The 21047-nt window shown below is 41.9% G+C and overlaps 1 protein-coding gene across 8 annotated transcripts in view; it reads right to left on the bottom strand.

Annotated features, from left to right (window-relative positions):
* The window catches only part of kiaa1109 (KIAA1109 ortholog), a 460818-nt gene that overhangs the window by 231591 nt on the left and 208180 nt on the right, over window positions 1-21047 (bottom strand). For all 8 annotated transcript variants that reach the window (XM_067993249.1, XM_067993258.1, XM_067993276.1 and 5 more), the window contains 3 exons: window positions 17673-17884; window positions 15291-15442; window positions 7727-7877 (listed from right to left, as the gene is read on the bottom strand). In XM_067993249.1, coding sequence (XP_067849350.1) covers window positions 7727-7877; window positions 15291-15442; window positions 17673-17884 — 515 coding nt within the window. The remainder of the gene's footprint in view (window positions 1-7726; window positions 7878-15290; window positions 15443-17672; window positions 17885-21047) is intronic.

The following is a 21047-nucleotide window of genomic DNA, read 5'->3' as shown; positions in this document are numbered from 1 at the left end:
TGTACACAAATCACTAAAAGCTGCTGCATAGGTACAAAAACTGATCAAAAAGGCTAATAGAATGTTGGCATTTATTTCAAGGGGGCTGAAATACAAAAGTGAGGAATTATGCTTCAGTTGTACAGAGCCTTGGTGATCTAGAGTACTGAGTTTAGTTTTGGGCACCGAACCTCAGGAAGGATATATTGGCCTTGGAAGGGATACAGCGCAGTTTCACCAGAATGAAACCAGGACTTAAAGGGTTAAGATACGAGAACAGGTTGAATAACTTGGCTTGTGTTCCCTTCAGTTTAGAAGGTTGAGGGGTAGTCTAATTGAGGTATTTAAAATGATTTATGGGATTGATAGGGTAGATATAGTGAAACTATTTCCTCTAGTGGGGGAATCCCAAACAAGGGAGCATTATCTTAAAATAAGAGCAAGGCCACTTAGGACTGAAATCAGGAAGCATTTTATCACACAAAGGGCAGTGGAAATCAGGAACTTGCTCCCCCAAAAGGCTGTCAATCAACTGAAATTTTAAAGACTAAGATCAATAGATTTTTGTTAGGTAAGGCTATCAAAGGATGTGGAACAAAGGCAGGTAAAATGGAGTTGAAGTACAGATTAGCTGTGATCGAGGGCTAAATGGCCCACTCCTGTTCCTTTATTTCAGCACAGTATTCTTCCTTGCAGGAAAATTAACCAAATTTGGTTGGCATTTTACAAATGTCAGCGGAATCAGCAAAAGATGAGCTAGGAAAAATACTGGATTCTGTATTTGGGGCAGAGTATAAGTGATTAAGCTGGGGAGTAAGCAAAGTGGAAATCTGTTTGCAATGTGCTATTAATGTTGACTACAACTTACATGTCTAGAAAACTGAACCTTGAGAAGGCAGGGCGGGAGGGGGGTTGGAGTTAGGGTTGGGATTGAGTCTCAACATGGTGAGGAGGCAGAACCCTCTATTGCCAGGTAACACTGTAAATGTTTCTCTCTTCTCAGGCATTGTCCACCTCCCTTTCAAAACTGCCATCACCCTCCTCAAAAAAAAATCCACATGCAACCCCTCTGTCTTTGCAAACCCATCTCCAGCCTCTCTTTTGTCTCCAAAGTACTTGACTGTGCTACCACCTCCCAGATCCATGTTAGTCTTTCCTGCAAATCCTTTTCAATTCCTCCAATGAGGTTTCCACTCTTCCCATAGCACTAAAACAGCCCTAACGAAAGTCACAAATGACATCATGACTGTGGTGCATTATCCCTCCTCAAATTCTCTGCAGCCTCTGATGGTCAACCACACAATTCTTCTCCAATGCACTTACTCCATTGTCTTGCTCAGTGCCACTGCCCTCGCTTGGTTCCACTCTTACCTAGCTGATCGTAAGCACAAGATCTCTAGGAATGGATCATCTTCCCACCCCTGCACCTTTACCTCAGGATCTAACATTGGTTCTCTCCTTTTCCTCATCTACAATGCAGTCCTTAGCGACATCATCCACAGGCATGGGATACACTGATGACACCAAATTCTACCTTTCCACCACCTTTCTCGACCCCTCCACAGCCTCTGTGCTGTCAAACTGGTTGTCCAACATACAGTCCTGAATGACCAATTTTCTCCCGCTAAATATTAGGAAGTCTGAAGCGATCGTCTTTCAGCCAATGCCATGAATGCCATACCCTCGCCACAGACCCTCTCTCCCTCCACAGCAGGTGTCTCAGGTTGAAACAGACTATTTGCAACCTTGGTGTTCTACTCATCTGCATGCTAAGGCTCTGACACTTCTGTTCTGTTCTTGCTGAACTTACACTGCTCTTGTTCCCCCAACACCTCAAATTTAAAATTCTAATTTTTCAGTTTCAATCCCTCCATGGCCTCCCCCTCTATCTCTGTAAACTCCTCTAGCCCTATAACCCTATCCTGAACGCTCTGTTCCTTTGACTCCAGCCTCTTGTGTATCCTCCCAATTCCTTTACACCCATCACTGGCAAAAGTGCTTTCACCAACCTATGCCCATGCTCTGGAATTCCTTCCCTAAACTCGACAACCTCCCTCTCCTCCTTTAACACCCTCCTTAAAACCCAGTTCTGACCAAGTTTTTGCTCACTCCTATTATCTCTTTCTTTGGCTTGACATCCTTTATTAACTAATGCTGCTGTTAAGCTGTGTAAATTAAAGTTGTTGTACTAGTATTCATGATAGTTTCATCATCAAGAACCTATGACAGTTTTCAAATGAACTGGTCAAAGAACGTATGGAAAGGGTATGGATCAGTAGCTGAGTGCCTGAATCTTCGTCTTCCTCCTCACATTATTACAATTAACTGCTTCAGAGGAAGAATCTGAATTCAGAGCGTGCCCACTGTCTTTCTCTGCTATACTAAGAGATATGGAAATTGCAGTGGCTGTTTAATCCCAGCGACGGTGTTTAAAAGAGACATTAACTGCCTTAAAGCCAACTTTCATCCTATCTATAAGGAAAAGCTATTACCAGAGGACTCGTTTTATATCAGCTAGATGGGTCAAAGTCAACATCCATCCCTATCCGTGGCCAAAATTGAGGTAACATCATCCTGGGAGAGCCCTGATGATTACACTAAGCATTTCAATCAGGTTTGTGAGTTTATCCGTGCAATGGGTTTCAGTTCTATAAGTTGTAACAAAGTTCCATCACATCTGACAAATAAGAGTGTCAGTCCAGGGGAAAGATTGCAGATTTCAATGACCGTTAGGCCAAAAAGCTTCAATGCCAGCCCGTTCCAATGTTCCTGCATCAAGGACTTTCCTCTAACTCAGATGTGAGGCCCTCACTGACTTACTTTGGTGGTTCCTCAAGCAGCGATGCAATTGCATAAAATTGCAACTCATCAGCTGAGATATTAACTGCTTTCAAGTCACCCTCCATTGTCATGTTACTTTTAGCTGGTGGGGAGGATAGACATATGGGGGTAAATTTTAACCCACAAGAACGGGTGGATTGGGGCAGGTGGGTAGTAAAAATACACTGTTTTCGGAGTTTGGATGCACACACACTTCTGACACCCGGAAGTCCCGCAAGCTGCAAAAAAAAGGGCCAATTTAGGTCTTTAAAATACTTAATCCTGTTAACTTTTTGCATATTGAGTTACACAAACCATTTCAACTTCTCCTGAATGTGTTTCCTGTGGCCTCGCTCTATGGAAATGGAGGCGAGTTGCAGCTGGCCCTCATTTGGACCTTTAAACCAGTAATTGGCACGTGTGGAAAAGGTGAGTTTTTGCAGCAGGGCAATCAGTTCTCTCAGACAAACCTTTGGTTTGGAGTTCTTTGTATTTAAACTAAGATTTCTTCCTTCACACTCAGAATTCTTGTGTTCACACATACTTATCCATATTTTGGACTCCCTTAAACTGACAAAATCAGGACAGGGGGCGCAATGGATTTATTCTACAGTACATCTGAGGAGAAGACATATTACCATCCATGGCAGGCACAGCATGCAGTTCTGGGAGTTGCAGGCCCACAAGGACCTGCAGAGGAGCAGGGAGGGGTCGAACGGAGGGGCCAAGGTCGCAGGAGGCACTACCCACGTAAGGTGATGAACAGGAAGATGCTGAGCTTCCTGGACATCTCTGAGCAGCAGTGCCTACGAGAGCTCAAATTGAGTCGCCAGGTGATTCCAGACATCTGCAGGCTCCTTCATGCAGAACTGTTCCCGGCTGGGCCTGGTGGCCACGCATTGCCCGTTGCAGTTAAAGTGATCACTGCCCTCAATTTCTTTGCCTTCAGACCCTTCCAGGGCACCACCGGTGACATCACGAGGGTCCCTCAGTCATCTGCATGTAACAGGTCATGGATGGCTTGTTTGCCAGTGCATCCGACTACGCCAACTTCCCCAGCAACTACATCAGCCAGACTGAGAAAGCAGTGGGTTTCAACTCTCTGGCTGGCTTCCCATGGGTGCAGGGCGCACTTGATTTCACATGTAGCAATCCGAGGACCTGCACAGGAGCAAGGACTGTTCATCAAGCGAAAGAGATAGAAACGCAGAAAACATAGAAACATTTACAGCACAGAAGGAGGCCATTCGGCGCATCGTGTCTGCGCCTGTCGAAAGAGAGCTACCCAGCCTAATCCCGCTTTCAAGCACTTGGTCCATAGCCATATACGTTATGGCACTTCAAGTACTTTTTAAATGTGATGAGGGTTTCTGCCTCCACCACTCTTTCAGGTAGTGATTTCCAGAACCCTACTATCCTCTGGGTGATTTTTTTTTCCCTCAGCTCCCTTCTGATCCTTCTACCAATTACTTTAAATCTATGCCCCCTGGTTATTGACCTCTGCTGAGGGAAATAGGTCCTTCCTGTCCACTCTATCTAGGCCTCTCATAATTTTATGCACCTGAATTAAATCATCCCTCAGCCTCCTCTGTTCCAAAGAAAACAACCCCTGCCTATCCAATCTTTGCTCATAGCTTAAATTCTCGAGCCCTGGCAACATCCGCAAAATGTGCTCTGTACCCTCTCTTGTGTAATCACATCTTTCCTATAATGTGGTGACCAGAACTGTGCGCAGTACTCTAGCTGTGGCCTAACTAGTGTTTTATAAAGTTCTAGCATAACCTCCCTACTCTTATATTCTATGCCTCGGCTAATAAAGGAGAGTATCCCATATGGATTTTTAACCACCTTATCGACCTGTCCTGCTATCTTCAGGGATCTGTGGACATGTATTCCAAGGTTCCTCTCTTGCTCGACACCTCTCAGTATCTTCCCATTTATTGTTTGACCTCCCCAAATGTATTACCTCACAATTCTCCGGATTGAATTTCATTTGTCATTTTTCTGCCCACCTGACCAGTCCATTGATATCTTCCTGCAGACTACAGCTTTCCTTCTCACTAACAACCATGCGGCCAATTTTTGTATAATCTGCAAACTTCGTAATCATGCCCCCTAGATTTAAGTCTAAACCATTAATATATACCACAAAAAGCAAGGGACTGAGTACTGAGCCCTGCAGAACTCCACTGGAAACAGCCTTCCAGTCACAAAAACTGGATATTGATGGATATTACTCCATCAATGCGCAGCTGGTTTGCAACTATCGGAAGAGGTTGCTGCAGATGTGTGCCAAATTCCCTGGCAGCTGCCATGATTCCTTTATTTTGCGCGAGTCCAACATCCCAGCCCTCTTCCGTGCACTAGACAGACAATTTGGACCCTAGCTCCTCAAACTCCCTCAACAGAACCTCATTCCTAGATGTACCTATGTAGTTGGTTCCTACGTGGACCACAACAACGGTCCACATGTCCCCTTTCGCCATCATTCCTCTTCTGGGCCACATCACTCCTACCACTCTGCTTGTCAACAGCTTGGAGCACATCTGTGATGCAGGCTAAGGCCATGGCTAAAGTATCTGTCTGCCTGTTTAAGGCAGCAGAAAAGTTGACACCCTGAGTCCACAAGGCCGTTGTTGTGGCCTGAATGGACTCATTTGTGAGCTGTGCTTGAAGCTCAATGGAGGCTGCCATTCTCTCCATCACAGACATTCCCACACTTATCTGTGCCACCATTCCACTAATGCTGGAGGTGGACTCCTCCATCCTCTCCGCTATTGTGGAGAGTGTGCATGGCACGATTTCCAGTACCTTGCAAAGGTGCTGCTGCACCTCTATCATTCCCAATCTCAACGATGACCCCTGGGGTTCAGCATCTTCGTCCAGCTGAGCAGAACTTGGAGAGGAGTGCACCCTTCAACGCGGAGTCTCCACAGCTGCCCCTGCCACCAGTGTTTGCTCGTGCTCACTTGTGAGTGGTGAATCACCAGGTGACAACCCAACTAACTCTGTAATAAGACCCACCGAGATGTGAGTATCTGCGCTGGTGCATGGCTGGATATGATGTGATGGTGCGCGCTTCAGAGGAATGGAGCTCCTCTGAGGAATCGCCCTCTTCCATGGTGCCTGCCTCCTCATCAATCCTTGAAGACCCTGGAAGAGAACATAAGGCAATATCAACAATCATCACTAAACTTAGTTTGCAATGAGCATACTGAGGTGTGCAACAGGTCAATCATTGATAACATCAATTCACGACGTGTGAAGGATGTTACAGTTCGGTCACCAGCCATTTGCAGGGTGCCAGTCTCACCATCTCCGACAGCCAACTGTGCGGCTGAGCTCCGAGGCCTCCTCCTCCGCCTATGTCAGGGGCACTATTTGTGGTGGCCCCCCTCCAGTCCTACTCCTCTCCCGTGCATTTTGCGCTCTCTTCTCCTACAAGGGGAGAAACAACAGACGGGTGGGTGAGTGAGTGAGGATGACCTGGTCACCCAATGGATGCAATGCCTTGGGTGAGGCTGCCAATGAAAGAGATGCATCAGAGGGTGACTATCAGACAGGTTCATCACATTGCATCAGGATAGGAGTGAGTTGGAGTGGTGCATTCACAAATGGGGAGGTGAGCAAGTACACAGAAAGTGAAGATAGGCTGATAATGAGACTTAAGTGGGTGTGAGGAGTGATGTGATACAGTAGGCTTGGCAAGACAGAGAGAGAGGGGGATAATGTACACCACAGGATGTAGCTGAATCAGTAACTGTACTTACTTTTCCTAACCTGGTTAGGTCATTAAAGCACTTCATGCACTCCACCCACGTCCTTGCCATAGTGCTCTTGCTGCTCAGCTCCTCTGCCACCTCGAGCCAGGCCTTCTTAGTGGCAGAGGCAGGGCGCTACCTCCTATCACCCAGGTAGAGTATGTCCCTCCTGCTCCTCACACCGGCCAGTGGTAACGCAAGTGAATAGTCGTTAAACCGGGATGTTGGCTCAGTCCTTTGATGCTCTATATGTTCAAATTCCTCCTTTCTCCCTCAAAATCCATGGTTGCAATGGCCCTTTAAATAGTCTAATTCCAAGCACTTCTTTCGGGTGCTCAGTGCAACTGCTGCGCAGCTTGGAGACGCGAAAACCCAGGAGTCACATTAAGGGCCTTCAATTGAGTCGATCACTCAAGCCAATGTACACAATTTTTTTCCAGGTTTCCCATGCGACTATTCACCCCCCCCCCAACTGAGATCCCGTCGCCATGTTAAAATTAACCCCATGGACTAGCTATCTAGCACCAAGGTGTCCCTGTGTGACAAACTTTGGCTTTACACATAGGGTACAGCAATATACAGGACATGGAAGCAAAAACAAGTTCAATATAAATAGCAAAAAGAAATATGCAATTTTATTCACAAAGGAGATGAAATATAAACAACAAAGGAGGTTCTGCAGTGAGGCAATTTCTTTTGCAAAAACTCTGGTGGTTAATTGGGCTGTCAGATAACTGGATTGCAAATAATAGAGTTCACTGTATTCAAAATTTTCACCAATGCAGGCAAGCTGCAGGTGTATTAAAGGGAATTAGGGGTTACGGGGAGCAGGCAAGAAATTGGACATGAATTTAAATTTGAGGTTAGGATCAGATCAGCCATGATCTTATTGAATGGCGGAGCAGGCTCGAGGGGCCGATTGGCCTACTCCTGCTCCTATTTCTTATGTTCTTATGTAACATGGAAAAAAACTAACACCACCCAAGAAGACAACAGTGCAACAGATTCATGCCCAATGTCATTGAAGCTTAAAATGTCAAAGAAACATTCCTCAAGCATTTCTTCCTGTTAGTAACCTTGGCCGATTGATTCCAGGGCAATGTTGAGGATGCAAATGAAAAAAGTGTGTTTGTTTATTGAATAAGGAAACCAGATTTTAAAATTACCTCTAAAGCTTCTGTCATGATGCAGCCCATCACAGCACACACGCGAAGGGTTCTTTCCATTTCCAATTTATTCAATGAGGATTTCAGCTGATCAACAGGAATAAGCCAGGCACTAATAGCTGGAGTAGCTGTGCTTAAAAGGTTTAGCTGCCTGTAACAAAATCATTTTGAAGACTCGTATCAACCCGAAGCAGCTGAATTATTAATTTTACAACAGAATTTCACCAAAAACAGAGTAGCTAGCTTAGAGAGCTATACAGTAAAACAAATATGTAGAAATTCAACTGACTGAATAAATTTCAAGATACAAAAGAGATGTTATTAGTTGGCAAAATTGGCTTTTATAATGCAACACTTGCCACGAGCAAGCGAAGTATTAGTGAGTCATTTTAGCCAACTTGACTAAGCATTTATTCAACCTCCTCACACACAATTTATCAAAAATGAACACCAGCAAGCTAATCCTTCTACTGAGGTTCAAAATGTTACTTACAAAATTCATGTAACACAATAGAACTTTCAAAGCAATTCAACATTGAGCAAATCTTCAATTTTATTCAGTTGTGATGTATGGCAAAATGGTAGAAAGTAACCATAGTTTTTCCATGCAAGCGACTGACCACATTTTTTTTAAACGTAGTTTGTTGTGGTCTTGAATAAGCAAGACACTTCATATACATAAGAAGGGGGTGAAGTAATTATGTAAAGGAAAACATTTTGATGAATAAGGACTAGTATACTTTGTGAGATTTAATGTATTTGAATATACAGTACACTAGTTAGTAATCTGAATTTTATATTAACTTTTTACACTTTAACAACAATCTTGACAAATAATTTCAACCTGTTCTAATTCTCCTCTACATACCATGTGTAATTTTCCTAAAGTAAGGCACTTTAGGAACAAGGGGACCTGGCAATGTTAAGAGTGAATAGCATCTAACTAAACTTTGGCACCAAGCTATTTAAGAGTAGGAGGATTAGTCTATATGGATACTTCTCAGGTTTTTATTATGTCAACTTAAGTAAAACCATGAAGAAAAACAGAAAACCAGAAAACATTGGAAACACTTAGCAGGTCAGGCAGCATCTGTGGAGAGAATAGACAAGACATTTTGGATACAGACCTCCTCAGAACTGAAAGACATTACAGATGAGCAGCATTAAAAAAAGAACAGATCAAGTGAGTAGGGTAAAGGGAAAAAAAAAGCATGCAGACAGGAAGAGATATAGAATGACCTGTAAAGTGCTTAAGTGAAGAGCAGGAGATGATTAAATGGCAGAAGTGATATTACCATGAGACAATAGAAGACATAAGAAGAGAAATTGAAGAAATAAAAGACGTAAAAGCAAGCCAGGGTGCATGAATAGCTAAAGGGGTGAGGGATAAGGTAGGAAGGGAAACATGAAAAACTGGCAAAATGGAGCAGTAACCTCATAGAAGTAAAAAAAAAGCAAATTGCATCTAGGATGCAGACCACCTCACCAGCAGTGTTCCGACATCGGGACCCCTCCCCAAGCATCAAACTGCTCTGTCCACCCCCCTCCCCGAAAACACCGGCACAGCCATCACACATTGCCAGCACTTGTCAGAGCAAAAATGGGAACTATAGTTAAGATCTGAAGTTATTAAAGTCAATGTTAAGGCCGGAGGGCTGCAATGTGCCTAGTAGATAGATACTGTGCTGTTCCTTGAGTTTGGGTTGAGCTTCATTGGAACAGTGTAGAAGGCCAAAACACAGGAAATGAGACAGGCTCAATCTAGGGTCCTGCCTACTACGGTGGAGGGGGAATCTTCATGAGGGAAATAGTATGGAAGGTGGTATCATCACAGCACTTGTGACAGAAACAGAGAAACTGGAAGAAGGGAATGGCATCCTTACAGGAAACAGGGTGGGAAGAAGTATAATCCAGATTTAGGAGTCAGTGGGCTTGTAACAAATGTCAGTGGAAAGCCCACCCCCACTGATAAGACAGAGAAGTGTAGGAAAGAAAAATGAGAGTCAGAGATGGACCACACAAAGGAAAGGGAGGGATGGAAACTTGAAACAAAGTAAATGAAATTGTAGATCAGGGCAAGAGCAGGAAGCCGCACCAACAGTCATCAATGTAAGGAAAAAGGAAAAAGGTTCTGACGAAAGGTCTTTCTCCACAGATGCTGCGCCACTTGCTGAGCTTTACCAGCATTTTCTGTTTTTATTTCAGATTTCCAGCAGTATTTTGCTTTTGATAAAGGAAAAAGAAATCAGGGAAGGACCAGAGTAGGACAAAGTGTTCGACATATCCGACAAAAAAAAACAGGCATGGCTGGAACCCATGTGGGTTTATCTGGAGGAACTGAGCGGAGTTAAAGGAAAAACTGTTCAATGTGAGAACAAATTCAGCCAGGTGGAGGAGGGTGGTGGCGGTGGATGGCGACTAGTTGGGCTACTGCTGGAGGACAAAGCGGTGGGTCCTGATGAGAGATGAAGATGTAGAGGGACTGCATGTCCATACTGAAAAGCAGACGGTAAGAGCCAGAAAACTAAAATTTGTTAAAGTGGCAGAGTATGTCAGAAGAGTCAGGGATGCAGGTGAGAAGAGACTGGAAAAAAGGGGAAAAGAGTTGGGGTAAGTTTGATGGGGCAGGAACAGGCTGAAACAATTGGTCTACCAGGACAGTCCCGTTTGCAGATCCTGGGGAGGAGGTAGAAGTGAGCTATGCAGGGTTGAGAGCTAATGAGGTTGGAGGCTGTGGAGGGGAGAGAGATCACCAGAGGACAAGAGGTTAGTACTGGTTTGGGAAATGATGGCTTGATATTCAGTAATGGGGTCATAGTCCAGGGGAGGGAGGAGGAATTATCAGCCTCAGCAAGGTAGAGGTCCTTCCACCATACAACAACAGCAATCCCTTCAAGTAAAACTATTCCATATGCGGCTACAGATCTGGGATTATGCTACTGCAATGTTTCTGAACTCCAGTTTAGATTTTCTTTCATCCCTTTTGGAAGAGATGGAAAGAGTCATATATTTATTTCCTCAGATTTATATTGAGTGGATTAATATTCTTGGCTGCACCAGATAACATAGAGTATTGGGATCCTTTCCAATGTAAACAATAGAAAAGAATCTGGTTGGTTTTGTCAGCACATGATCACCACCATGTAAGCCACAACAATCAATCTCATTTGTTAGAGCTTGAAGCATTTGGTGTCAGTTGGGCAAGTCATTCATGCCCCCAGTGCACACCATGCCTCCGTTTTATTAAAAAAATTAGTGAAATTAATGTTAGGATTTATAAATTATCATGCTTCTTCTCAACAATATCGACAGGAAGGAGATAGTAGGGTATGTGGGAGAATCTTTACCACACGGACTGCAGCGGTTCAAGAAGGCGGCTCACCACGACCTTCTGAAGGGCAATTAGGGATGGGCAATAAATGCTGGCCTTGCCAGCGACGCCCACATCCCATGAACAAATTTTTAAAAAGGGAAATGAAAAATCCTGTTTTGTTAAGACACAACATGCTCTTAAAGGGGTTGGCATTCTGAAAACCTTGCCCGTGTATTCTGTTGGATTCACATCATTACGACTGCCACATGAATAAATGAAGAGCCATCTGATGAATAAATGAAAAGCCTATGTCTTTTTTTATTTTAAAAGTCTTTCTTCCTTCCTAAGAAGATTTGTGCCTTATTCCACCCAACCCAATTTTTTCTTCACAGGCTGGTCACACACCACAAGTAAACTGAAAGCAACCAGCACGGACACTCTAGAAGATCTTCCTTCTCTTCTGTACAGAAGTAACTGACTTTGAATCATAGAAAGTTACGGCACAGAAGGAGGCCATTCGGCCCACTGAATCAGTGATGGCCGAAAAAGAGCTATCCAGCACTTGGTCTGTAGCCCTGTAGATTACGGCACTTCAAGTGCACATCCAAGTACTTTTTAAATGAGTTGAGGGTTTCTACCTCTACCACCCTTTCAGGCAGTGAGTTCCAGACCTCCTCCATCCTCTGGGTGAAAAATATTCTCCTCAGCTCCCCTCTAATCCTTCTACCATTTACTTTAAATCTATGCCCCCTGGTCACTGACCCCTCTGCTAAGGGAAATAGGTCCTCCCTATCCACTATATGTAGTCCTGTCATAATTTTATATACCTCAATTAAACCTCCCCTCAGCCTCCTCTGTTCCAAAGAAAACAACCCCAGCCTATCCAATCTTTGCTCATAGCTAAAATTCTCCAGCCCTGGCACCATCCTCGTATATCTCCTCTGTACCTTCTCCTAGCGCAATTACATCTTTCCTGTAATGTGGTGACCAGAACTGTATGCAGTATTCAAGCTGTGGCCTAACCAATGTTTTATACAGTTCCAGCATAACCTCCCTGCTTTTATATTCTATTGTAAACAATTTTACAACACCAAGTTATGTTTATATTCTATGCCTTGGCTAATAAAGGAAAGTATCCTGTATGCCTTTTAACCACCTTATCTACCTGTTCTGCTGCCTTCAGGGATCTGTGGACATGCACCCCAAGGTCCCTTTGTTCCTCTACACCTGTCAGTATCCTCCCATTTATTGTGTACTCTGTTGCCTTGTTTGCCCTCCCCAAATGCATTACCTCACAATTCTCTGGATTGAATTCCATTTGCCACTTTTCTGCCCACCTGACCCGTCCATTGATATCTTCCTGCAGTCTACAGCTTTCCTCCTCACTATTAACCACATGCCCAATTTTTGTATCATCTGCAAACTTCTTGATCAAGCCCCCGACATTCAAGTCCAAATCATTAACATATACCACAAAAAGCAAGGGACCTGGTACTGAACCTTGCGGAACCCCACTGGAAACAGCCTCCCAGTCATAAAAACACCAGTCAACCATTACCATTTGCTTCCTGCCATTGAGAAGGACAGTAAAACTTTCATTGGGAGTGGTTAGCAAACATATTCAGCAGGTAGAAGACCTTTCAGTAAATACTTAGCTTAGTTGAGGGAGTGGGGGGGGGACTGGCCTGTGAACACACCAAATGTGGAGGAGGGGGCCTGACCAATAAGCATGCTCGGGGGAGAGGGGAGAAAAAAAAGAGGTGGAAGAGGTAAGGGGAATGTTTAAGCCTACAATGGCACTCACTGATGGTGCCTAAATCGCTACTGGTGCATCAGAATCCTAAAGTTCCCTACCTAATACCTTTGAGGGAGTGCCATCACCAAAAGCATTGCAGGGGTTCAAGGAGAAGGCCCATCACCACCTTGTCATAGCAACTAGGGATGCACAATATGGGTATCGTGGGCAATGCTACACTAGGGTGTAGCCTTGCCTGCAACACCCATTTCCCAAGAACAAATAATTTTTTAAAAATCTCTGTTTTGATCGATGAATGCAGCAGTAGCAGCAGATCATAGTGTTTTGATGCAGAAAGGGGAATGGATTTTTCAGGATGGTATGTTTTAGAATCTGGAGTGCTACAGTTGAATTCTGGTACTGGATTTTTTTTTATTAATTCAGGTGCCCTTTCAGAAAGATGGATGATTTGAACAGGTTCGGAACAAAGATTAGCCCAGTAGCAATGTTCCACGGGGAGGTAGGATAAAATATTACTTACTGGGATCTCTTTGGAATCCATCTACAGATTAACAGGGGAGCACTGTTCACAAACTAGCTCACCAATACCCATTTACTCAAACATCATCAGCAATTGGGCTGATAAGTGGCAAGTAACATTTGCGCCAACAAGAGCGAGTTTAACCACCTCCCCTTGACATTCAACAGCATTATCATCGCCGAATAGCCCACCATCAACATTCTGGGAGTCACCACTGACCAGAAACTTAACTGGACCAGCCACATAAATACTGTGGCTACAAAGGCAGGTCACAGGCTGGGTATTCTGCGGCGAGTGACTCACCTCCTGACTCCCCAAAGCCTTTCCACCAACTACAAGGCACAAGTCAGGAGTGTCATGGAATACTCTCCACTTGCCTGGATGAGTGCAGCTCCAACAACACTCAAGAAGCTCAACACCATCCAGGACAAAGCAGCCCGCTTGATTGGCACCGCATCCACCACCCTAAACATTCACTCCCTTCACCACCAGCGCACAGTGACTGCAGTGTGTACCATCCACAGGATGCACTGCAGCAACTCGCCAAGGCTTCTTCGACAGCACCTCCCAAACCTGCGACCTCTACCACCTAGAATGACAAGGGCAGCAGGTCCATGGGAACACCACCACCTGCTCGTTCCCTTTCAAGTCACACACTATCCTGACTTGGAAATATATCGCCGTTCCTTCATCATCACTGGGTCAAAATCCTGGAACTCCCTACCTAACAGCACTCTGGGAGAACCTTCACACGGACTGCAGCGATTCAAGAAGGTGGCTCACCTCCACCTTCTCAAGGGCAATTAGGGATGGGTAATAAATGCTGGCCTTGCCAGCGACGCCCACATCCCGTGACCAAATTTTTAAAAAATCGCCACTTAATCACAATTTGTTGAATGAAAAGTGGAATGAATGAACCTTTTCCAAAAAAAAATATAATTCAATATCTTGATTTTTAAAAATATTTACATACACCAGATGGGTTAATTTCATAAATGTACAACATTGCAAACTTGTACAGAATAGGAGAACAAACTATGACCATATGAATAATTATTAAAAGGACAATAAAAAAAATTCTTGATGTAACAAGTTGTCTGATTTAAATTATTTCAATTTATAACACAGTGGCCTCAATGTTATTTTATTATATCACATTATGTATTTAAAAGCCATTACATCAACAGGAAAAGAATCATGAAACACTGCTGAAAGCATTTAATAAATGTCGAGTAAAATTGACACTTAAATTGATTACTCAGTTCCCTGTGGGCAAAGCAATTTAAACAACAGCTACAGAAATAATAATATTGCATTATTAGGAAGAAGAAAACAATATACTGAGAAAAGAGCCAATTCTGTCTGAGTGCACTCTTCTAGTGCATAAGGAACACACAAACACACATTTTCTTAATATTAAATTTATAATTTTCCAAGTTCATCAAACTATTGTTATATATACTATGCTAACACATCCTTTATAGTAAATTACCTACAAATATCAAAATGTTACTTATACTGCTCTCAGATATGAAAAAAAGAGTAAATTATCTTGCCATTTGTAAAAGTCAGGTTCCTTACTTTTCAAAACTCAGTCTACAGCAGTCCTTGATATTCTAACTGAACTTTAGTAAATTTATTTAATGAATCCTTGTTCCATTTGGGAAGCCCACATTAGGAAATGAAAATGTCAATATGATGCGAGTGGACAATTTTCAAAGTTCAACATTTTTTAAACTATCTTTGACCTTTGCTTAAGATGTTCTGGTGCACATTCTGGTGCAGTGGCTCTGCCCTTTATATTCAAACTATACAGCCGAAACAAGGCAATGTGTCTCCTCATGCAAAAAGTTACTTGGTTAATTATAAGCAAAGATTTCAGCTTTAGAAGTATTCATGAAGGGCATTGAACGATAGAGGCACCTGCCTTTGATCGATGAAAGGGATTGCCCCATATAAATTGGAAGAACATTACCTGGAGTAAGTCTGAACACGTGAATGTAAATTGGTTGGAGCGGCAAAGCTAAACCAAATTTCACTGATCGTGAGTTTCATGCTGCTGGAATCTGGAGGTGGTGGCATCAGAGGAAGATCCTTCTTAAGATCATCAGACTCTACCCCCTCATCCTAAACAAATATATTAGTAAGGAAACAAAAAATGAGTAAGAAGTAATGTTATATTATCACCATTTCTGTGCAAATTCAAACATGCTGATATTTCAAAAGATAATAATAGATGTCCATCCTTGCTGTAACGTCGTTCACCGATACAATGCGGTCATATGTCTCTTGAGTGGGTTTGACCCGAGAGAAGTAATAGAATGGCCATTACCAGCGTGGACTCAATGGGCCGAATGGCCTCCTTCCGTGTTGTAACCTTTCTATGATTCTACTTGGCACAAATGCAAACTTGGCACTTTCTTCCTACCAATTTGCCCAACAAATTAAAATACAAAAAGTGCAAAAGACATATCAAAAGCAACCTAGCTCTATTCTTCAGAATCTGAGCTAGCAGAGAATCAGAAAGCCAGATGCTGGAGGGTCTTTGGGCAGCTGTTGACAGGCAAGTTTTGCTGAAAAATTAAACTAACTGGCAGGTTAATTTCAGAATAAAACTTATAGCAAGGTGTAAAGTTTGAATTCAGAATGCCCAAAATATTATTTGATTTATGATACTGGGTTGTTAATATAAAGCTAGAAACTGAAATAAAGGGGGTAGCTTAACAAAATCAACTATTTCAAGCTGAACCATACAAAGAAGATAAGAACAGCAAGTCTAGATTTCTGTAACTGTCAACTGATAATAACTGAATATAAAAAGTATTTTCTCATTAAAATAAAGCTGGATCTATGTGTTTTAGTGTCTACGTAAGAAAGAAAAATCCTGAATAAAATTCTGTACATAGTTTCTATGGTGGATTGTGGGACACCACAGCTTCTATAGGAGAAGTTCTGATTTTCAGAAATAAATATATTTAAATACAATGTATGGAATTTGATCTGCACAACTTCAGATTTTTATAAGCATTAATGGATCTGCTGTACTACCAAATTTTCAGATGCACTTTTATACTAAGGTAAAGAATGTCAATGCCAAAGAATGGAACACAGTTCCATTTTGAGTGTTCAGTACCAGAATCAAGTACTTTTAATATACCACAGTGTTGCAGCAGCATGTTTTAACCCCAACCACACCAGTGCAATTCTTTTGTTTTCTACATCTGAATGAAATTCCCAATTTACTAACAATTTTTGCTGAATTGTGGGAAAATTTGTGTCGGCAGTGCGCACAGGCTGGAAACTGGATTTAAACTGCCCAAATTCAATTCACCAGTCCATCAGTCTGTGTTTGATTCAAATCCAAACCTAAGAGATGAATGAAGGGTAGGCTAACCTATTATGCCACCAGCCCCCACCTCCCAAAACATCCTTTTAATAACAGTCTAGATACAATAAATCATACTGTAGCAAATTGCAAGAAACAAATCAGTTTTTAGACCATCATGGAATCAGAGAATGGTTACAGCACAGGAGGCCGCCATTCGGCCCATCAAACCCTTGCCGGCTCTTTGTAAAAGCATTCCCATGCTCTTTCCCCGTAGCCCTGCAAATTTTTTCCCTTCAAGTATTTATCCAATTCCTTTTTGAAAGATGGTCAAGAATAATATTCAAAATGATTGTGTAATAAAATGATTCATGAGACAATAAAAAACTATATTTCTAAAAGTTACAAACTTGCAGTTGATATTTATGCATGATTTTATATACCTGCATTTTAAAAATAATTCTGCAAGCTATAAAACATATTCTGCCTACAGAATCATAATTAACATATAACTAAGACACCACATGGCAAAATATAGAAGAGGCACAGACATACAAGTCGATTTTGTTTGTTAGGCATCAATGTTACAAAACTAATAGTAGCAGCAATAATAATTTTTCTTTTAATAAAGTTGCATGAACCAATTTTTGAGCGGCCTGAATGAATGCAATACAACTTGCTTTCTTTTAAGGTACAGCTATGTTGAAATGACTAAATTATGTCTTCAGTGTGCAGCATTTGAGATCATTTTTAATGCGGTGGATTGCAACCTCCTGTTAGCCACTTGGGGCTCCATCCGCCTTAATCTTGTACACAGGTGCAAGTCTGAGATGCACGTCTAGTTATGGTCTATGATTATATACTTGAAATGGACATACAAATAATGTGCGCTGTAGACTGAGAACTGCCATAAGTTCACTTAGTCATAGATATGCACCTGATATGATCTTTAATTTAACTAATCGGCAGGTACATGTTAATATATTTAAATAATATTTACAATGCATATACCCAGTGACGTTAACTTTTTACCTGATCATCGGATGCTGAATTCTCATTGATATCTGAAGATGGGCTTCTTTCGTCATGAGGGAGATTATCTTCCGATACATCAGTGCTATAGCCACTGCCAGTTGGAGAACCAGTAGAATCGCCCGACTTTAGCATCCCATTTCTTTCCGCCGTATTAGATTTACCAAGAAACCCCAAAACATTGTATAGAACAGCTCCTGACTGCCTTCCTCCTAAGAATCCAAGCATAGTAACCATAGCTGGCATCATATGCATGCAAATCAGTTTTCAGATTTCTCACTTTAATAAGGTTTAATGCAGAAACATTTTTTGTGGGCAACTTTCCCTTTTTAAATAGGATGATATTTCACCACTTCCTTTTTTAATGGTTCCTTGATCCCAATCTTCTCCCAAAAGGCCCAAAGCAATCTGCAATGACTCTTGGCCTGCACTGAAGTCCCCGAACTCTGCCTTGCACCTCCACAGCATGACAGAATTGATAACAACTCAGCACATGGGTGATGATGGGCACTAAGCCCACAGCCCACCACGATGTGGTTTAGTTGCTGCACTATAAGATGCAAAGAAAGATTATCTACCTGGTATCATCTTCATTCTTCCTTGCTGGCGTGAGGCACGTCTGGATTTTCATTCTTAGGAAAACACATAATGAGCAAGAGCCGAGCCCCCCACCCAAGATGATTTTGATATCAGTACAAATGGATTAAGTACTATTATGCAGCACAGGCCTACGTAGTACCCAAGTTCCCACAAAGTGAGCTTCTTTTGACCAATGCTAACTACTATATAATTACTATTTGCATTCTCTGGTATCCCAGAGGATAATGAAAAAGGCCCTACAAGGTAGGTAATTCTTTCTTTAATCAACAACCCTTGAAGCTGCTAGAAACTAATCCAATAGTACCCAGGACAAGGAGGAAATGGGCTCCCACAGCTTCGGGGAGGACTAGGGAGAGAATAGAGAGACTTCAGCCACCACAATAGATATACCAAAAGTAGTGGCATCAACAGCTGCTAAACTCAGTTTAGTAAATGTATACATGCATCATATCCACGTGGTTCAGGGAAGCCCAAGTAGCAGCTTTGGAGCTTGATTTCCTGACAGATCATGATAACAGCAAAGAATACACACCACTATCTATTTTGCAAATCTTTTTCTAGAAACTGGATTTCCTAGGATCTTGGGAATGTAAGTGACACAGAGGTATTGCATAGGGTTGTGTCATGATCCATATGGAAGACTGACACCTACAGGTATCCACCTAACTGACATAGCTCCAGTTCCAACTTGAGAGGAGGTGAACAAAATGAAGAAATTACAATTTCTTGACCTAAACTGGAACGAAAAGCTAACTATGTCAGAAAACACAGCTGTGTCTTAAAATTAGCTTGTGCAAAGTGTCAAATCAAGTAACCATTAAATTTATGAACCGAGATTTACCCGAAAGCACTGGCTAATTTCAATATGAAGTAATCACCTACTTAATAAGAGAACTTAATTTAAGACGTGTCATTGCATACTAGTTTTTAAGTTTCAGGGATGCAAGGGCAAAAGTTAGCTCTGTAAGAGGAAAACATCGAGGTAAATTTTGACCCAGATTTTTCTGCCAAAATAACAGCAAGTTTATTGTGTAAATCATCCACCAACTTGTGGCGAGGAAGAGATATCCCGTGAATTGCGAAAAGTTGCTGGACGATTTGCGCCTCTCCACCGTTAGCCTCGCGAAAACGGTAGCTCCCCCTCAATCTCTCAGTGAGTTTCATGAAATTGCTGCATTTGCGCATTAATTGCCAATTAAACGTGTCACTGAAAATTAGGGCTGCTACTTAATTGCATAAGCACCTTTTTAATGAGATTTATGTTTCTGCAATGCCAGTCAACCTCTCCGGCCCAGAAAGGGAACAATTTAAAATGTGGAGTCTCATTCCTACAGGTAATAAATTGTTGTTAGAGATTTTTTTTTCTTACTTTTCCTTTCTGTCTCTTATCTCTCTCTCTCTCTCTTAATCCAATCTTTCTTTCCCGTTCTTTATTTCTCTTTCTGTACCCAATTTGACTCATTCACCCTATTTCCTTCTGCGTCGTCCCTCTAGGTCTTTCTCAATCCTTCAATGTCATTGGTTAAGTAGATAGACTGTTGGTCCCATCGTTCACCAATGTCCCAGATGCCTTGTTACCAACTCACACTTCCAGCAACTTACAGATTGGAGCACGCTGCATTCTTTTTAATTGGGGCTTCTACAGAATGAGGGAATTAACTTGTCATTGGTGCTGAATGGTACAGACTAAAAAAATACTTATCATTAAATGTTTCACTTGATGGAATAGCAATTATACATAAAGAGAAAAATTATTAAGATAATGAAGTATAGAAAATATACCAATCTCGTTGCCCAGTGGATAAAGAGCTCATTTGTAAGAAAACCAGCTTATTAACTGAAGTTATTGATAAGGTATAGGCCCAATTAAATTCTCCTTATATGAAGTTGTATTTTAACTTTTAGTATAATCACGTAATGCAGAAATGTGCAAATTGTCACATAGGCATGGTGAAAGAAATGTATAAAAAGTAGTAATTTGTAAGGATGGTTAGGGCTCATTAGGTTTGAACAGCCTGAAATACTGAGCTCAGAACTATAACACGTTTGAGTCCCCAACCATCAGTTGTGGTTGTAAGTATTATCTTTTAAGTGTACGTTTAAGTGCTATTGCATGTACTATATGCTTAGTAAATCTATGAACACTTGTCCTCAACATTTCAAGAACCTTATTGGTTTTGAGGAAGCTAGAACATCTAATCATAATTGAAAACCATCCTCTAAAAGGACACATTAATTTATGCAGGACCAAATTAAGCTCCCAACGGTTTAATAAGCAATCTCTTGAGGAGGAACTGTTACAAGCCCAACATTATAATGAATAGATGTGCACATGACACAGCCTGAGATGAGTTGCGATGGCAGATAGGCATTTTCTGAACACCCTAGGGGCTGAGAAAATGCCAAAGACAAGCACCCTGAACTAGTTGCCTTGACCCTGAAAGCCAAAGTACTTGCAAAGACAAGCCCAAATGACAATGGAAATGTAGGCATACTTGATGCCTATCATTGCCAGCCAGTCTCTTCAACATATTATCCAAATGGCTTTATGCAGCGTCACAATCCTAAAAAATCTGTAATTATCACAATATTTTAATACCAAAAAAGGTTTAAAATATCAAGCATTTTATGTCATGTATTTAAATATATACACACAGTATTGTACAGGCCTCTACAATAAATATGCCTTACAGATAAAATGCAGCCAGCCTGACTACACTTAACCAGTTTGCTGAACCGACTAATGTTGTAAAAGAATCTAATTTATAGTGATTA

The sequence above is a fragment of the Heptranchias perlo genome, chromosome 1, assembly GCF_035084215.1.
Source record: "Heptranchias perlo isolate sHepPer1 chromosome 1, sHepPer1.hap1, whole genome shotgun sequence".
Lineage (NCBI taxonomy): Eukaryota > Metazoa > Chordata > Chondrichthyes > Hexanchiformes > Hexanchidae > Heptranchias > Heptranchias perlo.
This window is presented reverse-complemented; position numbering and strand designations above follow the sequence as displayed.